This window comes from Ochotona curzoniae, unplaced genomic scaffold, assembly GCF_017591425.1.
Source record: "Ochotona curzoniae isolate NIBS_2020 unplaced genomic scaffold, NIBS_Ocur_1.0 contig_43, whole genome shotgun sequence".
Classification (NCBI taxonomy): domain Eukaryota; kingdom Metazoa; phylum Chordata; class Mammalia; order Lagomorpha; family Ochotonidae; genus Ochotona; species Ochotona curzoniae.
Genome location: NW_024466218.1, coordinates 1,527,208 through 1,550,165, shown reverse-complemented (window position 1 = coordinate 1,550,165; position 22,958 = coordinate 1,527,208). Strand labels below are relative to the sequence as shown.

Genomic DNA, 22,958 nt, shown 5'->3' with positions numbered 1-22,958 from the left:
AAAAGAATAAAAACAAAGTGGGGCAGCCCAGACTCAAACTGGCACTTATGTGGGATGCTGGCATCCCTGGAGGATGCTTAACTTTCTGTTTCACAATGCTAACCCCAGTGGTGATAGACAATATTCTTATATTCCTAAGCAAAATGTAGCACATGCTTATATATTCACACCACAGAATCCACAGACCTAAATAAATTAGCACTGAAGAGTTCCAAGACAGAGTCTAAAGTGAAGCAGCACATTCCAAAACAGAAATTATAGGATGATCCCTCCAAAATTCAAAGGGCAGGAGCTGTGGCACAGCTGGCAAACCATATCGGAGCTCTGGTCTGAGTCCTGGCTACCCTGATTCCAATCCAGCTCTGGGCTACTGTTCCTGGTTCAACAGAGAAAAATAGGCTAAATCCTTGAGCTCTGGTACCCATGCAGGCAACCCAGATGGAGTCCCAGGTTCCTGGCTTCAGCATGACTCAGTGCTTGCAACTGTGGCCAGGTGGGGAGTAAATCGGCATGTAGAAGATTGATTCATCTGTCTACCATCCTGCTTTTAAATAAATATATTAAAATTTTTTTTTTAGAAAATCAGGAGAAAAGGCAAGGGGATTTAAAATGAAAGAGACAAATAGAAAAATAAATTTGCATCTGCAAGACACAGACTATCAACAGCAGCCACTGGTGGGCACAAAATGAAATTGTATTTTTGCTTGTTTCTTTTCAAAATATATATTATGTAAAACATAGCTATATATTCTTGAGCAACCAGAGGATAGACAAAAGCATGGCTAAAAAAAATGAAAAAACATGGAATTAGTTCAGAAAAGATGACAGTGAATTGGATTTTCAATATAAGCAATATTGGCAATAAGCGTCAATGGTCCCTTTGAGACAAAGACAGTTAAAGAGGGAAGTGAGAGACGTTAAAAGAGAAAAACGAAAAGAAGGTTAAGAATATAAGAAAGCTTACATTAAGAAGGTAAGGGGAATAACGTGAAAACAGTGCATTTACAGTAGTATGTCATGAAAACAAAAAGTATACATCTTTGTAGAATATTTTACTTGTATTTAATTTCATTAAGTAAGCAAGTAACTTGCAATAATGATAAAACCAAAGAAGCAAACACGGACATATCCAATGGGCATCTGCTTCTTGTCTGAGCATTGGTGAGGCTGCAAGGCCACTATGGATAGCATGTGGACAACTGTCCCAAAACCCACTCATTACTAAAATACACTTGAGATGAAAGGTACAAATAGGTAAAAAGAGATATTCGGACTGGTACCTAAATAAGGAAAAATACAAGTACACAATCCATTTGATTACAATGAATTTACTAATGGATTTTAACAGCAGTACATTATGTCTTAAATACTAAATAAATGAAAGGAAACTCACTAAGCTCTGTAATAAGTTTAAGATTCTGCTGCCGAATATTTTCAAATTCTTGCTGTTTTTTCCGCATATGTTCTTCTGTTACTGCACAGCGATCACACAGTCCTGCTCTTAACCTATGAAACAAAAACAAAGTATTTTTGTTAAAAATAAAAGAACACTTCTTTTTAAAATATATACATATATACATTTACTTAGATTTTTTTTTCTTTATTTTTAATGGAAAGCCAGATTTACAGAGAGAAAGAGAGACAGAGAAAGAGCTCCCATCTGCTGGTTCACTCCCCAAATGGCTACAATGGCTGGAGCTGAGCCAATCCGAAGCCAGAAGCCAGGAGCTTCCTCTGGGTCTCCCACAAAGGCACAGCTTCCTAAAGATTTGGGACATGCTTCACTGCTTTCCCAGGCCATGAACAGGGAAGTGGACAGGAAGTGGAGCAACCAGGACTCAAACCGGCACCCATAGGGATCTTGGTATGCACAACGTGAGGATTTAGTCACTGAGCCATGGTGCTATGGCTGGCGCCTCAGAAAACATATTTTAAGATAACATTTTCAACTCAGTAACTGAATTCAGTAAGAGTATCTTAAATATCTGTGGAAGTAACAGCATGGTAGCTTATTCCATAAGTCTTAAGGCAAGTTACAAAGGAGACAAAATATAACAACTATGCAATTAAAACAAAAGACCTAGGTGTTTCCACATGAGATTCATATCAATCAAAGATCACTGCTACACTAAGACTTACTGGAATAAAAAGGCACAAAGAGTTACACATTATGGATTAAGACAAATAGCACAACTGAGGCTGACTGGGCCCAGCACAGTAGCCTAATGGCTAAACTTCTTGCCTTGCATGAGCCAGGATCCCATAAGGGTGCCAGTTCATGTCCTTGCTGCTCAGCTTCCCTTCTAGCTCCCGGCTTGTGACCTGGAAAAGCAGTCAAGGATCGCCAAGGCCTTGGGATCCTGTACCCACGTGGGAGACACAAAAGAAGCCTGGGTCCTGGCTTCAGGCAGGCTCAGCTCCAGCTGTTGTGACCACTTGGGGAGTGACCCCGCAGATGGAAGATCTTTCTCCTTCTCTCTGTAATCTTTCAAATAAAAATAAATATTTTTTAAAAAAATTAGGTTGTTCAAAAGCCACAGAGCTATGTTTTAAGAATAATAACTAAGGAAAGATGAAATTTACCATTAACATTCATTTTTGCTCCCACCCAGAATCCCAAACAAATGACAGTAAAGATAATGTACTACAGAGATTCAAACAAAAGAGAATGGAAAAGAACAAAAATATGAAATCAATGCAGCGGTGGGCACATGGAAGCTGCGTTGAGAACTCTGTATTCTAAGATAGTGGTAGGAAAGTCCATAACTGCCTTGTCCAAGAAATAAGCAGTCACATATAGCTAATTTAATTAAACAACCTGACTTAAAATGGAGTTCCTGCAGTTGCATCTATCTAACTTCTGCCACATTAGATAGCACAGACATAATATCTCCATTATCACAGGAGACTCTAGAGGAATAAACAAAACAATAACTAAAGTGATTTATTCTGGAAAATTCCTAATTTTAATCCCAAAGATTAAAGCACTGATATCAGAATGTTCTAACAAATGTGCTGGTTCATGCCCTGGCTGCTCCACTTCCCATCCAGTTCCCTGCTTGTGGCCTGGGAAAGCAATGTAGGGTGGCCCAAAGCCTTGGGACCCTGCACCCATGTGGTAGACCCGAAAGAGGCTCCTGGCTTCAGATTGGTTCAGCTCTAGCCACTAAGGCCACTTGGGGATGGATGATCTTTTTCTGTAGGTCCTCTTCTCTGTTAATTTGACCTCCTAATAAAAATGACTTTTTAAAAAAAGATCATATCAATATAATCTCTTCTACACATATTCTAAGAAGTCAGGTTATTCTAGCTTTAACTCTCAGCTAAGAAAAGAGTTAACCTAAGATTACCAATACTGATGCTCAACTGCTAGTTATATAATCATATTTTTCCTTATCATTCATTTTTCTGTATTTCCTACTACTTGTTACATGTATAAATACTTTTAAAAGTTAAGCTAATTGCTATAATTAAACTAGTTAAACTGATTAATCAAACATGATTTAGCTTTGTCAGAATACTTTCTATTTATAATTTGAAAAATTGTGTCATTCATGACAGCACAGTTCATGCTGAGTCACCAACGAACATAAATGTATTAGACATACTCAATATCTAGTGATCCTATTTAAGGTTTTTAAAATTATTATTATTTATGATATAGTTTTGTAGGTGTAGGGATCCTCCCTTCCCTGGCTCCTATTTCCCTGAGTAGAGTGTCCTTGTTTCCTCCTGCCTATATTCCACTGCGGCCATCAGAAAAAATGTTCAACAGCCTCAATTTCAGAAGAAATTGCAGTTGCAGGAGCTATAACAGGTAGAAGAGAAAGAATAGATCTACTTATATTTATTTCATCTTATTTGAGTGCGAGAGACTGATTTTTTTTCCCATCAACTGGCTCATTCCCCAAATGCCCAAGAGAGCCAGGGCGGGCCAGGTTAAAGCCAGGATTCCAGAACTCTATCCAGGTCTCCCATGGGTGACATGCACCAAGTACTTCAGTAAGTACTGCTTCCTTCCAGGGTACACATTAACCTGGAGTTGGATCACAAGCAGAAGGGCGAGAACTCAAAGCAGGCACACCAAGACAGGATGTGGGCATCCCGAGCAGCATGTTGATCTCTGTGCTACCTCCTGCTCCACTTGTAAGAGCAAAACGCAATATGCCGTCTGAGTCTTACTCCAGTTTTACACAGGAATCATGACAAAACTTAGAATATTAATAAGAATGCTGAACTGTTTATCTCAAAAAGATTTACTAACTGTATTCGCTTTCATTCAACGAGGTTAAGAAAAATTCTGGGGCTGGTGTTATGGCACAATGAATCAAGCCAGCGTCTGCAACAATATTATTTCAAATGGATGTGGGTGTGAGGCCCACCTGCTCCACTTCCAATCCAACTCCTGTCCAGATAGCAGTAAAAGATGGCCCACACACTTGGGCCCGTGCCATCCATGTGAGATCCTCACGAAGCTCCTGGATGTGCATAGCCCAGCCCTGACCACTGCGGCCATCTGGGGACTGAATCAGCAGATGTTAGATCCGCTTCTCTCTCAAAATAATTAATCTTAAAAAGGAGAAGAAACCACTGCGGCCATCTGGGGAGTGAATCAGCAGATGTTAGATCTACTTCTCTCTCAAAATAATAAATCATAAAAAGAAAAAGATGACTTCTCATGCCACCTGGTAATCTAGAAATATGCTGTGAAGAAAATAGTAGGAACAAAAAGAGGGCAATAGGATTATGAAGCAGTCTATCTACTCAGAAGAATGAAATGAAAGCAACAAATAAATCAGAACACTGCTCACTATAAATCTTGTCCTACATCAAACGCCAAATAAGTATATCATTTACAGAGTACACGGATGTGATCACTACAATTAATGTAAAAATAAACCTGTAAAAGTAAATTCATAAGAATTTACTCAAAAGTTACAGAGGTCTAGAAAAAGGTTACTTTTGATCCCAGAGCTGATTGTAAAAGAGTGTGTTACTGTAGCGGAAATCACCTCAAATACCAGACTCACCGATCTTCTAAAACTTTAATGGTTTCCTGAAGGACTTTCTGCTGTTCTCTCAGCTGCTGGTTTTTGGTAAAAAACTCTTCCAGTCTTTGTGCATCCCTAAAAGGCAAAAAACCTGTTAAGTTTTTCAGGCAAAAACATCCAAAAGGGTAACTCTCTAATCCAAACTTCAAAGTTTGGCATCGTCACTTAATACATCATGAATTTCTTGTATTACAATAAAGCAACTTAAAAGGTCATGTCTGAATATCCTGTTAATTAGAGTTAAAATCACACTAGAATTTTCTCTGCAGTGCTTTAATGTACAATGGAAATTTTAATATAAATATCAGGTATTCATTACACAATGCTGAGACATGAGCAAAAAAGTAGGTTCTGTGCTAGCCAGATTCATATATTTGCCAAAATGTGTGCTGTTATTTTATTATTTTGTCTGCAGTTATTAATGTAAATAAGATATTTCTACCCATTTACTTATTACTCAATTTGTAAAAAGGAATCAAATGTGTTAAAACAGTCCTATACAAATGCAAAGGTTTTTTTTTCTTGGAAATTCTTTAAATCCCTACATCTAAAAAATGATACAAATACTAATACAAGGGGTTTTTTTTTGGTAGAATAGTTTATATTCAGAACTAATAGATTTCTTAGCAGCTACAGAGGGAATTTTCTTAGTAAGTATCATCAAATGGGATGGTTTTGTTACATGTCAATCTCATTTTCTCAGTAGAAAATAAAGAAAATAAAGAAATTAAGTGAGGCTGACAAACAGGATGATCAGATTCACTGACTAGCAAAACAGTGAAAACAGGAGATAATACTGATTGGTAACAACAGATCTGTAACAATAAATTAAGAGGGTAAAAGAACCTGGTAAAGGAGGAATATCATAAAGGCACACAGGTTCAATCGCTGTGTTTAAAATCTACATCCCACATCCCATATCAGAGTGCTGGTCTGTGCTCATTAGCAAGGGGCTGGATTGGTAGCACAGCAGTCAGGATGTAAAGCTGCAAACAGGAGGTGCCGGTGTCCCAGGAGGTGGCTTAATCCCATCCTTTACTCTTTGTCTTTCAAATAAACAAATAAATACATCTTAAAAATTAAAAACAAAAAATCCGGCAAGCTAGGCTTAAGGATAACTTCTTTTCTTAAAGATTTATTTTATTTTTTATAGGAAAGGCAGATATACAGAGAGGAGGAGAGACCGAGAGAAAGATCTTTTGTCCAGTGATTTACTCCCCAATGCTAAGCTGACCTGAAGCCAGGAGCCAGGAGCTTCTTTTGGGTCTCCCGCATGGGTGCAGGGTCCCAAGGCTTTGGGCCATCCTCAACTGCTTTCCCAGGCCACAAGCAGGGAGCTGGATGGGAAGTGGGGCTGCCAGGATTAGAACTGGTGCCCATATGGGATCCCAATACATTCAAGACGAGGACTTTAGCCGCTAGGCCACTGTGCTGGGCCCAAGAATAACTTTTCAAATAATGGTAAGATTTGTCAACTTTCCAAATATTTACTTTTGTAAATGAGTTTTTATAAAAGAGAAACATTAGTCATGTGCTTAGACAACTTGTAAATACATCAGGGGGCTGGTATTTTGGTACAGGAGGTAAAAGCCATAGCCTGCAATACTGGCATCTCAAATGGTACCAGTTCAAGCTCTGGCTGCTTCTCTTCCATCCCAGCTCTGTGCTGTGGAAAACAGCATAAGATGGCCCATGCGCTGGGGCCCCTGCACCCATGTGGGAGATCCAGAAGCTCTGAGCTTCTGGCTTCATCTTGGTCCAACCTAGGCCTCTCGCAGGCATTTGGGGTGTGAATCAGCAGATGGAAGATCTCTTTCTGTAACTCTGCCTTTCCAATGAATAAATAAATTAAATCAAAATACAATTCTGAAACAATTAAGTGATGAACAAATAGTATATTTAGTCATTGTTTTTTTTTTTTTTAACTTTTTTCCAGGTGGAAATTCCTGTGAGCTGTGATGGTTTATAAAGACATGTATACACACAACTTGCTAAAACACTACTTCCAACTGAGAATCCCTAAGGACTGGGACATCTTATGAATACACCTATTCTAAAAATGTGGAGGTAAGACATCGTAAATACTTCTATATTCTAGACGAATATACTGTTAAATTTACTGGAAAAAAAGATGATAATATAGGTAAATCCAATTCTCTGGTTCCAATATGCAAAAACCAGGGAAGATAAAATATAGCATTCCATTAATTCTCTGATTACTCACTGAACTGAGCCACTTACTATGCTTTCAAAATGTATAACCTATATCTACTGAAGCATAAGGGTATATAGTAACTATAATATATATTAGAAGGTTGCCAAGAAAACCAAATGACTATAAACTATACATTGAAGTAAGCATCATTATCAGCTATTGGAAAATAGTTGCTGTTCCAGTTTTTAATATTCAGAGATGCGAGTAATGACTTTTGAGAAGGAATACTCAAGATCCACTTACAAATTTTCCCTTTTCATATGGTTATAGTTTGTACAGTTATCTTACATAAACATACTTTTTTCTAAAAATTACATTGTGATGAGCAAACCTAGATTGTTTCTAAATATTTAACCTTCAGAGAAATGATTCTGATTCAAGTTCAGATAAAATATAATTGCATGGGGCCTGGCGTGGTAGCCTAGCAGCTAAAGTCCTTGCCTTGTATGCACCAGGATCCTATATAGGTGCAGGTTCATGTCCTGGCAGCCCTGCTTCCCACCTGGCTCCCTGTTAGTGGCCTAGGAAAGCGGTCAAGAACAGCTCAAAGCCTTGGGACCCTGCACCCGCATAAGAGACCCTTAGGAGGCTCAGGGCTCCTGGTTTCAGATCAGATCAGCTCATCTCTGGCTGTTGTGGCTGCTTGGGGAGTGAATCATTGGATGGGAGAGCTTCCTGTCCACTGCTCCACCTTTTCCATTAAGTAGGGCATGTTCTTGCAGGTGAGTCCAAGTACCTGGGCCAGGTGTGCCAAGCATCACCAGATCCCCCAACCCTGGGGCCCAGGGAGGGCCCCAGGATGAGGGATCCATTTTAATACAATCAATTTCCATCAAGAACACTTAGTGAATATAGTTAAAACCAAACAGCCAAATGGCAAACAATAATGTCTGGGTTTTAGTTCTGCTTCTTTAAAGTGACCACATTCTGACTCCTCCTATAGGGAGGTCTTTCTCATCAGGGTTGTTAATCCAGCATTTACAAGATCATTAACTTCAATACTGAGTCAAGCCACAATATAAGGAGCTTATTGTCTAACCACTAATCGGCTCTAAAACTTTAAACCTTTGGTATTAGGAAAGGTCAGAGGCAAGAACTCCTATACAGCATTGTTCCACATACAAGGGAGACTTGCAGGAGAACTGCCACGCACGTTACTTCACCTATTCCGTTAGGTACACATGAAGTTACTCTACCAAGTCATCATAGCATTCATCCTCTGACAGTGTTTATAAAAACCATCACTAGCTGGGCTAAATGAGCAATGAAGCCAAAAACAACACAGCAATTGTATTTCCCAATTTTAAATCTTAAATCACTCAAGGAAATACTCTCACAACTAAAAAAAAAAAAAAACAAAAAAAAAACTGCTTATTTCAGAGTAAAACAAGAATATTTTCCTAGATAATTTCAAGTGAACAGAAAAAGTGAAGCTTCACATGCAAACCAAGAAAATGATCCCATTTTCCTTATCTTACCAATGCAGTGTCTTTACCTCTATTTCTGTAGTTGTTCAGGTAGTTCTTACATAAACAATGTAATGCCATCGATGTTGCTGGAACCCCTAGTGCTCACAGAAGATAATCTGCCACTCGAGGAAACCACGACAACAGCAGGACCGGTGACTGCTCCGAGCCACCGCAGCAGCACTAGCCTAAGAGCAGCAACATTTTTTGCTGCCTACGTTAAGAGTCATTTCCTTTTTTTTTTTTTTTAAGATTTATTCATTTTATTGGAAAGTAAGATATACAGAGAAGAGGAGAGACAGAGAGGAAAATCTTCTGTTGATTCACTCCCCAAGCGGCTGCAACGGCCAGAGCTGAGTCAATCCGAAGCCAGGAGCCAGGAGTTCTTCTGGGTCTCCCATGCGGGCGCAGAGTCCCAAGGCGTTGGGCCGTCCTCAACTGCTTTCCCAGGACACAAGCAGGGAGCTGGATGGGAAGTGGAGCCGCGAGGGACATGAGCTGGTGCCCATATGGGATCCTGGTGTGCAAGGCAAGGACTTCAGCTGCTAGGCTACCAGGTCTGATGCTGTTGTTTTTTTATTGTATCATGTCATAAGGGTTATGAGGTACATGAGATTTTAATGTTTTTACTAACAATGCTAACTTACACTTATTAAGACTCAGCCAGATTTCTCCGCTATAGTATTATAACCTTCCCCTTTTAATTAAGTATTTTATGGGGCCTGGTGCAACAGCCTAGCAGCTAAAGTTCTGGCCTTTCACACACTGGGATCCCATATGGGCGCTGGTTCTAACCTGGCAGCTGCGCTTCCCATCCAGCCCCTACTTGTGGCCTGGGAAAGCAGTTGAGGACGGCCCAAGACCTAGGGACCCTGTACTCAAGTGAGAGATCCAGAAGAAGTTCCTGGCTCCTGGCTTCGGATTGGCGCAGCACCAGCCGTTGCAGTCACTTGGGGAGTGAATCATCGGACGGAAGATCTTCCTCTCTGTCTCTCTGCTTCGCTGTTATCTGCCTTTCCAACAAAAATAAATAAATCTTTTTTTTTTTTTTAAAATAAACATTTTATGAAAGAAAAGCTGTATAATTCACAAAACTTGCAAATGTGACATCATATTTTCACCCATTTCTTTCAGCCTCCATTGGTGATTCTTGCCTCCAAAATTTAGTGCTGTGATTTTTCCAAATGGTGATTTTTTTTCTACTTTGATTATTCTTTCTATATTTCCCAATTTTAATTCTATTAAGCAGCCTATGAAACTGTGTCACATAATGCAATGTAATTAATAAAAAATACATTAAAAATATTTTTAAAATTAAAAAAACGATTAAAAAATTTTATTAAGCAAGAGCTTCCCCTTCATTCCATAACTAGCGTAACATATCTATCACTGACTTCACTGCTCAAGCTGTCCTAAGTTTTGCAGTCTAGATTTTTTCCTTATCAACTGCCTTCTATAGCCTTTCAATATACTCCCTTTTGAGCATTTCCCATTTTCTGGCAACACAAAATGTCCCAATTCATCTTGTATGTACTTTCATGCCCTGATCCTAAAATCAGCCATTTCTCCAAAGACCCTTGACTCTTCTCATTGGAGAACACTGTGCAGAAATCAAGGCTGGAGGGGCTGGCACAGTGGAGCAGGGCATTAAGTGCCCCCTGGTTTGGGTCCCAGCTGCTTCACTTCTGATGCAGCTTCCTGAATCTACCTGTGGCAAAGCAGAGAAGGATGGGTTACGTGCTTCGCTCCCTGCTCCCACGTGGGGAGACCTGGAAGAAGTCCCTGGCTTCGGACAGAGCAGCTGTGACTGACCAGCTGGCCATTTGGAGAGTGAAACAGCAGATGAAAGATCTCTGACTCTCCTCTCTATAATTCTGTCTTTCAAATAAAAATCTTAAGAAAAACAAAAAGAAATCAAGATAGGAGGTACTAAATAGTTAATGATTATAAGGCCTTTCAAAGGCCTTAGAAAAATAGGGATTCCTGACACGCATGGACAAATCTCTTCTTCAATTTATTTTTGCTTATTTTGTGACGTCTATATTCAAACCCGCACACACACGTAACTCTAATCCCTACTCAGCACACAGCTCATTCCAGCAAGCCCCTCAGTGTTTGTAATGCTTCTCCTGAGAGTCAGGATCCTGCTGCTTATCACAAATGAAAGATTTATATAGGTGCTCAATTCTAAAATACATATATAAGTAAATAAGTGAGAGGAAGGCTGCTAGGGCATGCTTCTGGTAAATTACTCTAATTAAAAAGGGATACACGTGGGGTTGGCATTGTGGTGTAGCAAGTTAAGCTGCCGTTCACAATGCTGGCATCCACTCTGAGTGCTGGTTCACGCCTTGGCTGCTTCATTTCCAATCTAGCTGCAAGTCATGGCCTAGGAGCCATTTAAGAGGCCTAGTCCCCTGCCACCCACATGGGAGACTGGATGCAGCTCCTCTCTTCCTCTCTGGCCTGGCTCATCACTGGTACCGTGGCAGCCTGGTAAGTGAACCAGCACGTGGAAGAGCACTTCCTTTCTCTCACTCTCTACTCTGTAACTTTCAGATAAATAAACAGATGTTAACAAGAGAGAGAAAGAGAGAGAGAGAAGACACTGATGTTAAGTTTTGACTAGAATGATGTTGGCCATCTTGCCAACCTTCAGTGAATCCTCTAAGACGGAAAGTAGGGTGCTAACAATGGCAAACGAGGAAGAATCTGGGCCTTCGAGGATCCCGAGTCACTGATTAACCATTCTGGAATGCCCTTACTTTAGGCCTTCTATGGGAAACAATCCACCTCCCTTTCTAGGAAAGTAAACTTTGGATTGCTCTTGTTTTTCACAGTAACAAAACATCCTACTTTAAAAACATGCTAGCTTTACTGCTTAGAAAAGGCTTCATGTCTTCTGTAAGTAAAGAAATCTGTCTCAACTGAGGGAACTAAAGAGTTTTATCACAGAAATAGCTACTCTGTTTAAAATGATGTCTCCAAGGTAGAAACACAGACACTTAGAACAACACAAAACGTTTAAAACCACTGGTAATTAAGAATAACAACAAGTAATTTTAACTGTATACACTGCCTATTTCAGATTCCTGAATCTAGATATTCCAGAGAAGCATGAGTAAAATCTGTTCCTTAAAAAAAGTAACAATTCAGAATCCTCTGGTAATTTCTTGGAACACACATTTAGTTTTCCTTCCTCTCTTCTTGCCTTCCTTTCTTTCTGTCTCTGTCTGTCTAACCCCCTCTCCCTTTCCTCCTTCCAAAGTTTTGAAATCCTAGAATTATTATTCTTTCCTTTTGGTAGTATCGCACATCTCAGGTGTTAAAATAGATGAGAAAACAATGCTGTTGTCAGGCACACCAGGAGGAGGTAACGGGGTAGGCATTTGGCTTACAACTTACAATGTCACCTAGGAGGCCCACAGCCCATGAGATACTATCTGGGTTCAAGTCCCTACTCTGCTCCTAATTTAAACTTCCTATAAAGTTCCTGTAATGTGCAGGTGGTGATGGCTTGACTGGCTGGTGTGACACACTCACACAGGAGACCTGGACTGAGTTCTGCCACCTGATTTTTGGCCTGGTTCAGCCTTGCATTGTGTGTGTAATTGGGGAGTAAACCAGTGGATGGGAACTTTGTACATGTATGTTTCACATAAATTAACTATAATAAAAGATGAGTTAACAGATTAGTTCTCAACTTAATAAAAATGAAAAAAGCAACATGTAAAAATGCAAATAAACATATGCAAACTCTAAGACTATAACCAAAAATACAAAAGTATTCTCTTTACTGTTTAATTTTGAAATAATCAGTGTCAATCATGCAAAGCTCACACTAAGCTGATTTCTTTAAAATTAAGACACTGAGGTCAAATACGGCATGAGTATCACTTATTTCATAATGAGATATTAGTGTTATACTCTAATACTTACAAAATTCGTTCCTTTTTCAGTTTGGTTACTTTTACTTGTAAACCTGAAAAATAAAAAGAGAAAATTGTATTATTTCATTTACACCTTTTACTATTTTTAAAGCAGTCATCCAGATGCACAAGTCAAATTCTACAGCATTAAATCACTTCAATCTTCAATCTGGTCCCTGAAGAAGGAACCAGGTCCATTTGTGTGCAGAGTACATTCCCCTTACTTTTACCCTGAGGTAACATAATACAGATAACATTACTGCTCTTATTGTATTATAGGATAACCAAGTAGAAAGAAGTTCTCTGCACTTAAGGTGAGTTACTTCCTTTCTAACACCAGGGGCAAGCATATAATTAGAAGTTCACTATAAATGAAGGTCTATGTTCTGGCACAGCCCATGTATCTGCTAACAGCAACAGTATTTATGTAGGATCAAGTCTTCTGGGATTAAACCAGATTGTGGCAGGAAGTCCAACGCTAGGAACACAATTGCTTGAAAAAGTAGTTAACACAGGACAGTAATGTACTCATGTCATGGGATCTGCTCTTTCTAATAGAACCTCAGAGTAAAGAGCAAAAATTGAATTAGAAGATGTTTAATTTGGTGCCAACAAAGTTGAAAGTCATGCACAAGTATTTATTGGAAAGGCAGAGTTATGAGACACAGAGAGAATCTTCCAACCACTGGCTCACTCACAAAATGGCCACAATGACTGGCGCTGGGTCAGGCCAAAGCCAGGACCCAGAAGCCTGGAACTCCATCTGGGTGGCAGGGGCAAAAACTTGTACCATTCTCCACTACTTTCCCAGGTGCATAAACAGGAAGCTGGATAGGAAGTGGAACAGCTGGGACTCAAACCAACCATCGCATGGAACACCAGCACAGACAGTAGCTTAACTCATTGTGCCACAACACTGGCAGCACATGCAGTTTTAAAAAATAGTATATATTTTCCATGAACATCTAGTAGATTTTCTCACATTTTTAAAGATCTTACTTACTTGAGAGGGAGAGAGAGGGAGAAGGCAAGGGCGAGACAGTGAGAGAAATCTGTTATCTACTGGGTCGCCCTCCCAGTTGGTCACAAGAGCCAGCACTGGAGGTAGGCCAGGAAGCAGGAAATCCATTTTGGTCTCCCACAAAAGCAACAGGGATTCAAGTGCATGATTCATCATTCTGCACTTCCAGGAGTTTTAGCAGGAGCCAGAATGAAAGTGGAGTAGCTAGAACTCAAACAGCACTCCAATATGGGATCTGGGCATCCCACATAGAGGCTTAACCCATTAGACCACTGTGCCAGAGTGCCCATCCTTAAATCAGAAAAAACTATACAGAAATGGAGAAGAGATTACAGGAGGCCAGAGGGGTAGAGTGGGAGAAATATGGCTGGATAGGTGAGTGAGTGACATAAGGGATCCGTGGTGGTAGTTACAGGATCTACATGTGATTAAACTACACAGAACTAAATACACACACATAAGCATATGCTGCAAAAACACACATAAATGTGTGTACTCACAGAACCTATGTCAATGCTGAAGCACAGAGGGTTAAGTCTCTATCTGCTATGCTGGTATTCCACATCTGCAATGGTTCAAATTAGGCTACACCACTTTGATCCAGTTAATGTAACTGCGGGAGCTGCAGAAGATGGTCCAAGAACTTGAAAAAACAGACGAGAGTTCAAAGCTCCTGGTTTTGGCCCAGTCCAGCTCTGCTTATTACAGCGACTTGGGGAGTAAACCAGCAGAGAGAAGATTTTTTTTTTCTCTCTCCCTCCAATTAAGTGAATCTTAAATGGGAAGGGAGGGGGAGCTGGAATCTATACAAAGCTAGCAGACTGTACTAATATCACTTTCTTAGTTGTGATAATTCACTATACTTATGTAAGAACATTTCAAAAGATCAAAGGAAAAATGGAATTAAGTATATTTTGGTACAAAAATTTTGAAGCCCGTGCATATGCAATCTTCAAAAGTTAATGAAAAAGGGGAAAATGTGTATGATTTATAGAGTTCAAAATTTTCTTGCAGCAAAATAAAGTTATCTTTCAATCACTTTCTAGTCACAAATGTTTTGGAGTGCCTTATAAAGACGCTCCCTGGGGAGAGCTGAATGGGCACATCAGAGCTCTATGTATTAAATTTCTTCTTTTTTTCTTTTTGTACTTATACCATCTCTCTCCCTTCTTTGCACGACTTCTTATAACTCAAAATAAAGATGTTTTAAATTATGAAAAATCATTTGCCCTAAAAGATCTGGAGAACTGCTAGCACATGAAAAATAATACATTTTGTTTAAAAAGTTGAATAAAAACTGGCATGACTTAAAAAAAAATCATTTCCATTTGTCTAATTCCCACCCGAGACAACTCTCTCTCTTTCAAGTAAAGATGACAACTTCATAAGACCTTCTAAGTACTTGGAGGAAAGCATTAAACTGTTCTTGAAGAATTAAGAACTTGCGGCCATACTAGGTCAAAGAGTAGAGTCAGCAGTTTTTTCTTTCCTCTTCCTAAAATGTGTGAAAATTGGCACATTGTTGTTTCTTGTTTTGGATGACTCCTAAAACTTGGTTCTGCTTTCAAAAGTGAAAAGTGCAGCCGAAGATGAGATGGATTCTTGCCATGAGCCATTTAAAGAAAAGAAACAATGAGATAGAAAATCCATATAAACTTCAAAAGGAAATTCTTAGGAAATATGGAAAGACGAGCCTTTTATCTTACAAGGATTCAACACCTGTGAGGTATTTGTTCTGTCACGCAGCTCAGGCCTGAAATGGGTATTATGTATGCATATGTGAGTGTGAGTTTAAATTTTAGCATCTGCTATTCATCAAGTCAATTAGGCATCTACAATTAGAACCCCTATAAAGTGTGCTTTAATCCTGTTCCACACCCATCGGAAGGAATGAGGCTATACAACAATGTGGCTCCTGTATGAACAGGTAGTCTGTTCAACAAAGTATTTGGGATTGTAACACTGGCAATATGAGACATCTAGTGAAGAAACACAGCGCCAAAGGAGCACTGTGATACATTTAACCCTACCTCTCCTCACACGCAATTCTAAAGGAGCAATTCTAGAGGAACTGCAGCCCTCAACGGCCTACACAAGCAGGGATAATATACCTGAGCTCAGAAATGAGGGGAGAATCTGATCTGTTATACATAAACAAAAATATCTGCTATGATAACTCATTTGAGTTCTCTACACAGAACCTTTTTTTTTAAAATCTATATATGTTCGCTTTAAGTTATTTATGGCTTTGAATTATAAATAACAAATACTATTAGGGTACTTTTTGACAATAGTGGCTTTATATCCAGATAAAGTAATTTAACTTATACCAATACTACTGGCAGTATTTATCTAATTTCAATTCGAAAGTGAAAACTCTTGTCTTAATACAATGCAATCGTATTTAAGGATTGCGTTCCCTTTGCCTCAGATTTAATCAACTTAAATTGGGGGAAATGGATATACAGATGCAAATGTAAATAAAAAACAGCAGTGAGTGCTACTGACACCATTCCTAATAATGTGTAGGAAACTGAAGAGGTGGATGGAAAGTGCATGTAATTTCTTTCATTACAAATTTGTGTAGTCTGATGTGAAGGTCTTCTTTTTGAAATTTTGATTATATATCTGAGAAAATAAAAGGAGTAATCCAAAACTGAATTGTGGTGCTTATTCTGTCACAATAGAGCTTTCAAAAGGAAATATTACACCACATATTTCTCTATGAACATGATTATCACATTTGCCAGACATGGAAAATACATACATTGGATACCAATGATAGAATCTGACATGACCAAAACACCTCTTACTAAATTAGTGGTGTTTTTGGCCCGGCATGGTAGCCTAGTGCTAAATTCCTTGTGCCAAGATCCCATATGGGTGCTGGCTCATATCCCAGCGGCCCTGCTTCCCCTCTAGCTCCCTGCTTGTGGCCTGGGAAAGCAGCTGAGGATGGCCCAAAGCCTTGGGACCCTGCACCTGCTTGGAGATCCGGAAGAAGCTCCTAGCTCCTGGCTTAGGAACGGCTTAACTCTGGCTGTTGCAGTCACTTGGGGAGTGAATCATCGGATGGAAGATCTTCCTGTTTCTCCTCCTGTTTATCTCCGTTTCCAATAAAAATAAATCTTTAAAAACATTTTTTAAACATCAGTGGTGTTTTAAAAAGTAACTTCTAAATTCAGCTTAATAACCTGTGCTTTTAATAATAAAAATGATACTCCTGGGGTAGGTGGTATGGCATAGGAGGCTAAGCAGAGGCCTGTTGCACTGGCATACCATATGTGGTTGCCAGTTTAGTCCCAGCTGCTCCACTGTTGATCTAGCTTCGTGCTTAGGAACTGACAAAGCAGAGGCAGATGGCTCAAGTTCTTGGGTCTTTTTACCCACGTGGAGACCAGGAAGAGATTATAGGCTCCTGGTTTTGGATCAGCTCAGCTCCAGCCATTGTGGCCACTTGGGGAGAGAACCAGCAGATGGAAGGTCTTTCTTTCCTTCTCCCTGTAAATCTACCATTCCAATAAAAACTAATCAATGTTTAAAAAAAAAAAGTGCAAAACAGTATTAAAATATTTTAAAAGGCAAAAACAATGTATCTAAATTCACTTAACTAATTTTAACCCTGGCAGTAGTAGCACTGGTCATAAAAACACAGAAAATAACAGGACATTAAAATGACATCAAAGAATACAACTGTCCTAAAAATAAGTCTACAAAGTCAGTCATCGATATCTTTAGAATTTTTCCTCCAAAAATGATCTGGTAGGAAAATTACCCATCAGGGCCTGGCACAGTAGCCTAATAGCTCAATTCCTTGTCTTGTATGTGCTGGGATCCCATAAGAACCACTTTGCATCCTAGCTGCTCCACTTCCCTTCCAGATCCATGTATGCAGCCTGGAAAAGCAGTAAAGGACAGCCTAAAGCCTTGGGACCCTGCACATGCATGGGAGAACCAGAAGCTCCTGGCTTCAAATCAGCTCAGCTCTGGCCATTGCAGCAACTTGGAGAGTGAACTGGCAGACAGAATATCTTTAATATCTTTCTCTCTGTAAATCTGACTTTCCAAAAAAAAAAAAAAACCAATAAATCTTAGAGAGAAAAAAAAAAAAAAACAAAAATTGCCCACTGGTAAAATTACTCATGGATGCCTTTTGTTTATGCTTTCCATGTTTCAAAGAAATGCAGTGTAAATTGACTATGTAAACTCACTACACTGTGATCAATGCACATGCTGTTTACTACAGGACATACTTTGGATGTCATTGTGTTATTTTTCAGTCAAGTAAGAAAAAAGTACTCTGTAAACACATGAAACAGGATATCCAGATGCATGTTAGATCCTACAGGCAAATCTCCTTGGTTATCTAGTAAGAATTATGTATCTAATACTACCATTCATAACATTTCTCTCTTTTTACTGACGCACTTTAAAAGTAATGAGTCAATTTTGATTTCTATATACACTTCAAAACCTACAATGTCCAGACAAGTCCATGTTTGATGTCTTTTAAATAGCCTCTTATACTGGTTTCTCCAAGTGGATCCCACTGCTTCTTAAAAAAAGTTAAGTACCCTTTAGGCATGCCTTTGATGTTATCACACAGAGGATCTAATTTTATACCAAACTATGTGGAACACACTGACAAAGGACTAATTTTTTTTTAAAAGTCCTGCCATCAGCAAATTATGTTTGCCTCGAACCAAAAGGTTTTCAAATTACATTAATTTATTTTAAGAAATAATGCTTATTCACTGAACATCTTCAAGAATTTTTAAGTAGAGTTAGAATTGTGGAGAGCTGAAATAAGCTACCACTTAGGAATCCAGCATCCCATACCAAGGCACAGATTAGTCCAATTCTGATCCAGCTCCCTGCTAATGCACCTGGGAAGGGAGAAGCTGGCCCAACAGTTGAATCCCTGTCACCCACACAAAAGACTCACGTAGGAGTTCCTGGAGCTTGACTTCATCCAGCCTGGTCTAGCCCCTAGCCATGTGACCTTTTGAGAAGTGAACCAGGGGAGGCAAGATCTCTCTGTATCTCTCCCTATCACTGACTTCCAAATAAATAAATCTTTAACATAATAAAATTCATAAGTAATTTGAAATTTGGAAAAGTGGTATGACACCAAGAATTATTTTCTTTCATCAAGTGATATAGATGCAGTGTCATAGACCTAAGATTCTAATCATATAAATTAACAACTGCTATTTCTCAGTTTGTCAAACTATTAAAGCATAGCACACAATTCAAAGAAGTATTTACAATGTATCTGTGAGTTTTATATGCATATATTCTGTAATTCTGATCAACAGTGTCACATCCCATATGGCTGTGTTTGATCCTAACTGCACCACTTCTGACCTAGCTTCCAGTTACTGTCCCTGGGAAAAGCAGAGGTAGATGGCCTAACTGCTGGAGTTCCTGCATCCAAGAGGGTGACAGGAAGAATTTCCTGGCTTCCGGTTGGCTCAGCTCCAGCCTTTGTGACCATTTAGGGAGTGAACCAGGAGATGGAAGATCTGTCTTTCCTCTTTCTATAAATCTGCCTTTCAAATAAAAATAAATAATTCTTTTAAAAAATGCAGAGGATGTTAAATACCAACTCTGTAAAAACTACAATTCAGAGCTAGAAACTTTCATGGCAGTTGGAGAATACAAAATTAACATGCAAAACAGCAACAACACCACCACCACCACCACCATCACAAGTCTTAGAGAGGGTCAGTGTTACAGCATAGTGGATAAGGCCATTGCCTGCCAATACTAGCATCCCATAGAGGCAATGGTTTGTATTAGCTTCCTGCTGATGGCTTGGGAAAAGTAGCGGAGGACGGTCCAATCATTTGGGCTCCTGCTACACATGTGGGAGACCTGGATGAAGCTCCTGGCTTCTGCCTTGTTCAGCCCTGGTCATTGTGGCCATCTGGGGAGTGACTATCTCTGCAACTCTAGACTCCCAAATCAATAAATCAATTTCAAAAATTAGTTGTTTCTCTAACTTAACATGTACAATCTGAAAGGGAAATTAAGAACTCTATTTGCAATAGCGTCAAAACGAACAAAATACGTAACAGGTATCACCAAGAAAACGGAAGATTTTTACACTGAAGAGTACAAAATCATGAAGAAAATTACAGAAGATATCAATAAGTGGAAAGCCATTCCATGTTCACGTTTTAGAAGATTTACTAGCAAGATGTCAATGGCATCCAAAGTAATCTGTAGATTCGCTATAAACTCTATTAAAATCCTAACAGTCCTTGCAGAAATAGAAAAATCTGTCCTAAAATTCATACACAACCCCAAGATTTCTGAAAGGCCAACATAACCTTGAAAAAGAACAAGATTGGAAACTTAACAGTTTGATTTCAAAACTTACCACAAAGTTACAGAAACCAAAACACTGTGTACTATCAGAAACACAGACCTGTAAATCAACAGAATAGAACAGAGAGGGTAGGGAAAAACCCTTATACATAAGGTCAAATAATTTTTTCTGGCATTAGCTTTCTGATTTCATTTTACTTATTTATTTTTTTTTTTTATAATCTTTACATAGTTGATTAGGGCACAAAGGGTTACAGGAAGGGTCAAATAATTTTTTAAAATTTGGTTTCTTTTATCTACTTGAAAGGCAGAGAATAAACCTCCCCCTGTTGATTCCCTCACCAGGCTGAAGCCTGGATTCCCACATGCATGGAGGGGCTACAGCTGTCACCTGTGCCCTCCCAGGCTGTATGCCACAATGCTTGCCCATGATTTGAGGCAAGGATACAAAACTATCCAAAAGGGAAAGGACAGTATTTTTAACAAATGACGCTGGAAAAATCAGATATTCATATGAAAAGAATGCAGCTGCGCATCTATTTCACTTCCTCCTTGTCCAAAAACCAAATGTAAGACTAAGAATTTCCTAAATTATCTTAACCAGTCAAATTCTATTTTCTTTGCTGTTTCCTCCTAGAGACCAAAACTGATAAGGGAGATCATAGAAAGTAATTAACATGTGAAACTTCAAGTCTGCTGCGGTCGTCTTGGCAGGGCTTAATGATTCTGCCAGTCTTATGTGTGGTCAGTATGCCAGATGTTCCCCACCTGACTGAAGACTTACCTTGAACTTCTTTATCATGACACTCTTTTAGTTTAGTCCACAAATCTTTGAAGTCATTAGATATATCTGCAGAATTAGGGCTTCCACAACTGCTTCCAGAGAGGTTCATTGTGCTTGAAATGCTCCTCAGTTCTTTTTGTTTAGTGTTTTCTGATCTTTTTCTGTTACATTATATACTTGTGCACTTGTCCTTGGACAGCTGAAATGCCTGAAATGACAGATTCCAGTTTATAGGATGTCTTTATCTTTACGTCATTCAAAATTAGGATGAAGCACAAGCCTAGCTGTTTGTGCTTTCTCCACTGCGGACAAGCAATCTTTTGGGAATTTGGAAAGGGACAGAGGAGAATGCGAAAAGACAATTACAAGGACAAAAACTCAGATCCCAGTTATTTGGTCTTTATGAAAGGTTATCTTACAGCCAAATTTTCTCTTACAGAAAAAAAATTATTTTATGTATTTATATTAAACTGAAGGGATTCTGCTTTTGAGAGGTTTTTACTCTTGCCATACTGCATCTATCTCTAAGCTTGAACTGATGGATGACACAACATACTAAATAAAAATTGGAGAACACCTTAAAACATTATTCCACATACACAGATGTATTTTTATAGAAACAAGACAGAGGACCCTTACATCTGCACACAGCAGGATCAGCTTTCTGAGGACAAATCAATAAGATACAGGCACTGTACAAACCTATGAATATAGAAACATATTTAGAGGCATACTACTTTGTGTGTCTGAGTAAAAATGAGTGAGTTCACTACTTACATAGTAACTACTGAAGGAAACAACAGGCTATCAAGTTCAAGAGGATTGATACATATTGAATAACAAGTATTCTTAACCTAAAAAAATTTAACTAGTTACCATTTAAAAAAAAATGATTAAGGGGCCTGAAAAGATGTAGAAATCTAATCCTCTGCCCCAGCACCAGCACCTCTTAGTGGCGCTATGTCTCCGCTGCTCCACTTCCCATCCAGCTCCCTGCCCGTGGCAGGGCACGCACTGGAGGACAGCCCAAAGCCATGGGACCTGCACCCCTGTGGGACACCTGGAGAAAGCTCCTCATTGCCAGCTTCAGACCACCCCAACTCCGGCTATAGTGGCCATTTGGGGGAGTGAACCAGTGGACGGAATTTCCCCTTCTCTCTGTAATTCTGATTTTCAAGCTAAATAAATAAATACATAAAGAAAGAAATAAATAGTAAGTTAAACCTCACCATTTGGCTCCTTAGCAATGCCCTAACTTTGCCCAAACTGACACTAGGTGTCTCTTGCTATTTATCAAGGTATCTGATAAACGAGCTAAAAATAAGTAATAACATTTAAAAAGCCACTTGGTAGTACACTGTAAGTCACAACAGAATACGTACTTTTTTTTCTAAAGATTTAGTTATTTGTACTGCAAAGTCAGATATACAGAGAAGAAAGACAAGAGAGGAAGATCTTCTGCCCGATGATTCATTCCCCAAGTGACTGCAACCGCTGGAGCTGCACTGATTCTAAGCCAGGAGCCCGGAGCCTCTTCCAGGTCTCCCACGTGGGTGCAGGATTCCAAAGCATTGGGCCGTCCTCGACTGCCTTCCCAGACCACAAGCAGGGAGCTGGATAGGAAGTAGGGCTGCCAGGATAGGAACTTGCATACATATGGGATCCCGGTGCCTTCAAGGCCGGGACTTTAGCCACGAGGCTACCATCCCTGGAGCGAATCAGCATAATCTCAAAAGAAAAAAGTAAAAACTACATGCTTGTATTATTATCAGTAAAAGGCACCATACATGTTTAATAAACAGGGACTGTGCAGGCTTACATCATTTTCCTTAATCTTCAAGCCAACTAGCAAACAGTTCCTAATACCCATTTCATTCTGCAGCTAGGGAAGCAGGCGTAAGATTAAATGGCTCGCCCACGGTGACAGCTAGGACTCAGCTGGGACTCAGACATGAGACTAACAACTGTAAAATATTTGTGGCAGAGCAACGTCGAAAGCAAACACATGATTTTTATTTAACATCGGTCTAATTAGTAATTTAAAACACCTCAGTATATTGAACGTCAAGAGTGTAAAACAAAAACAGGTGTCTAATTTTTTTCTTAACCACAAGAAAATCATCATCAATCCCAAACTCGTTCCAGTTGTTTTACAAAAC

At 39.3% G+C, this 22,958-nt stretch overlaps 1 protein-coding gene across 1 annotated transcript in view; it reads right to left on the bottom strand.

Moving 5' to 3' along the window:
• The window catches only part of RBBP8 (RB binding protein 8, endonuclease), a 57,619-nt gene that overhangs the window by 33,950 nt on the left and 711 nt on the right, over positions 1-22,958 (bottom strand). The window contains exons 2-5 of the mRNA XM_040984792.1: positions 20,800-21,007; positions 12,672-12,714; positions 5,031-5,126; positions 1,394-1,506 (exon numbers count right to left, since the gene is read on the bottom strand). Coding sequence (XP_040840726.1) covers positions 1,394-1,506; positions 5,031-5,126; positions 12,672-12,714; positions 20,800-20,908 — 361 coding nt within the window. The 5' untranslated portion in view covers positions 20,909-21,007. The remainder of the gene's footprint in view (positions 1-1,393; positions 1,507-5,030; positions 5,127-12,671; positions 12,715-20,799; positions 21,008-22,958) is intronic.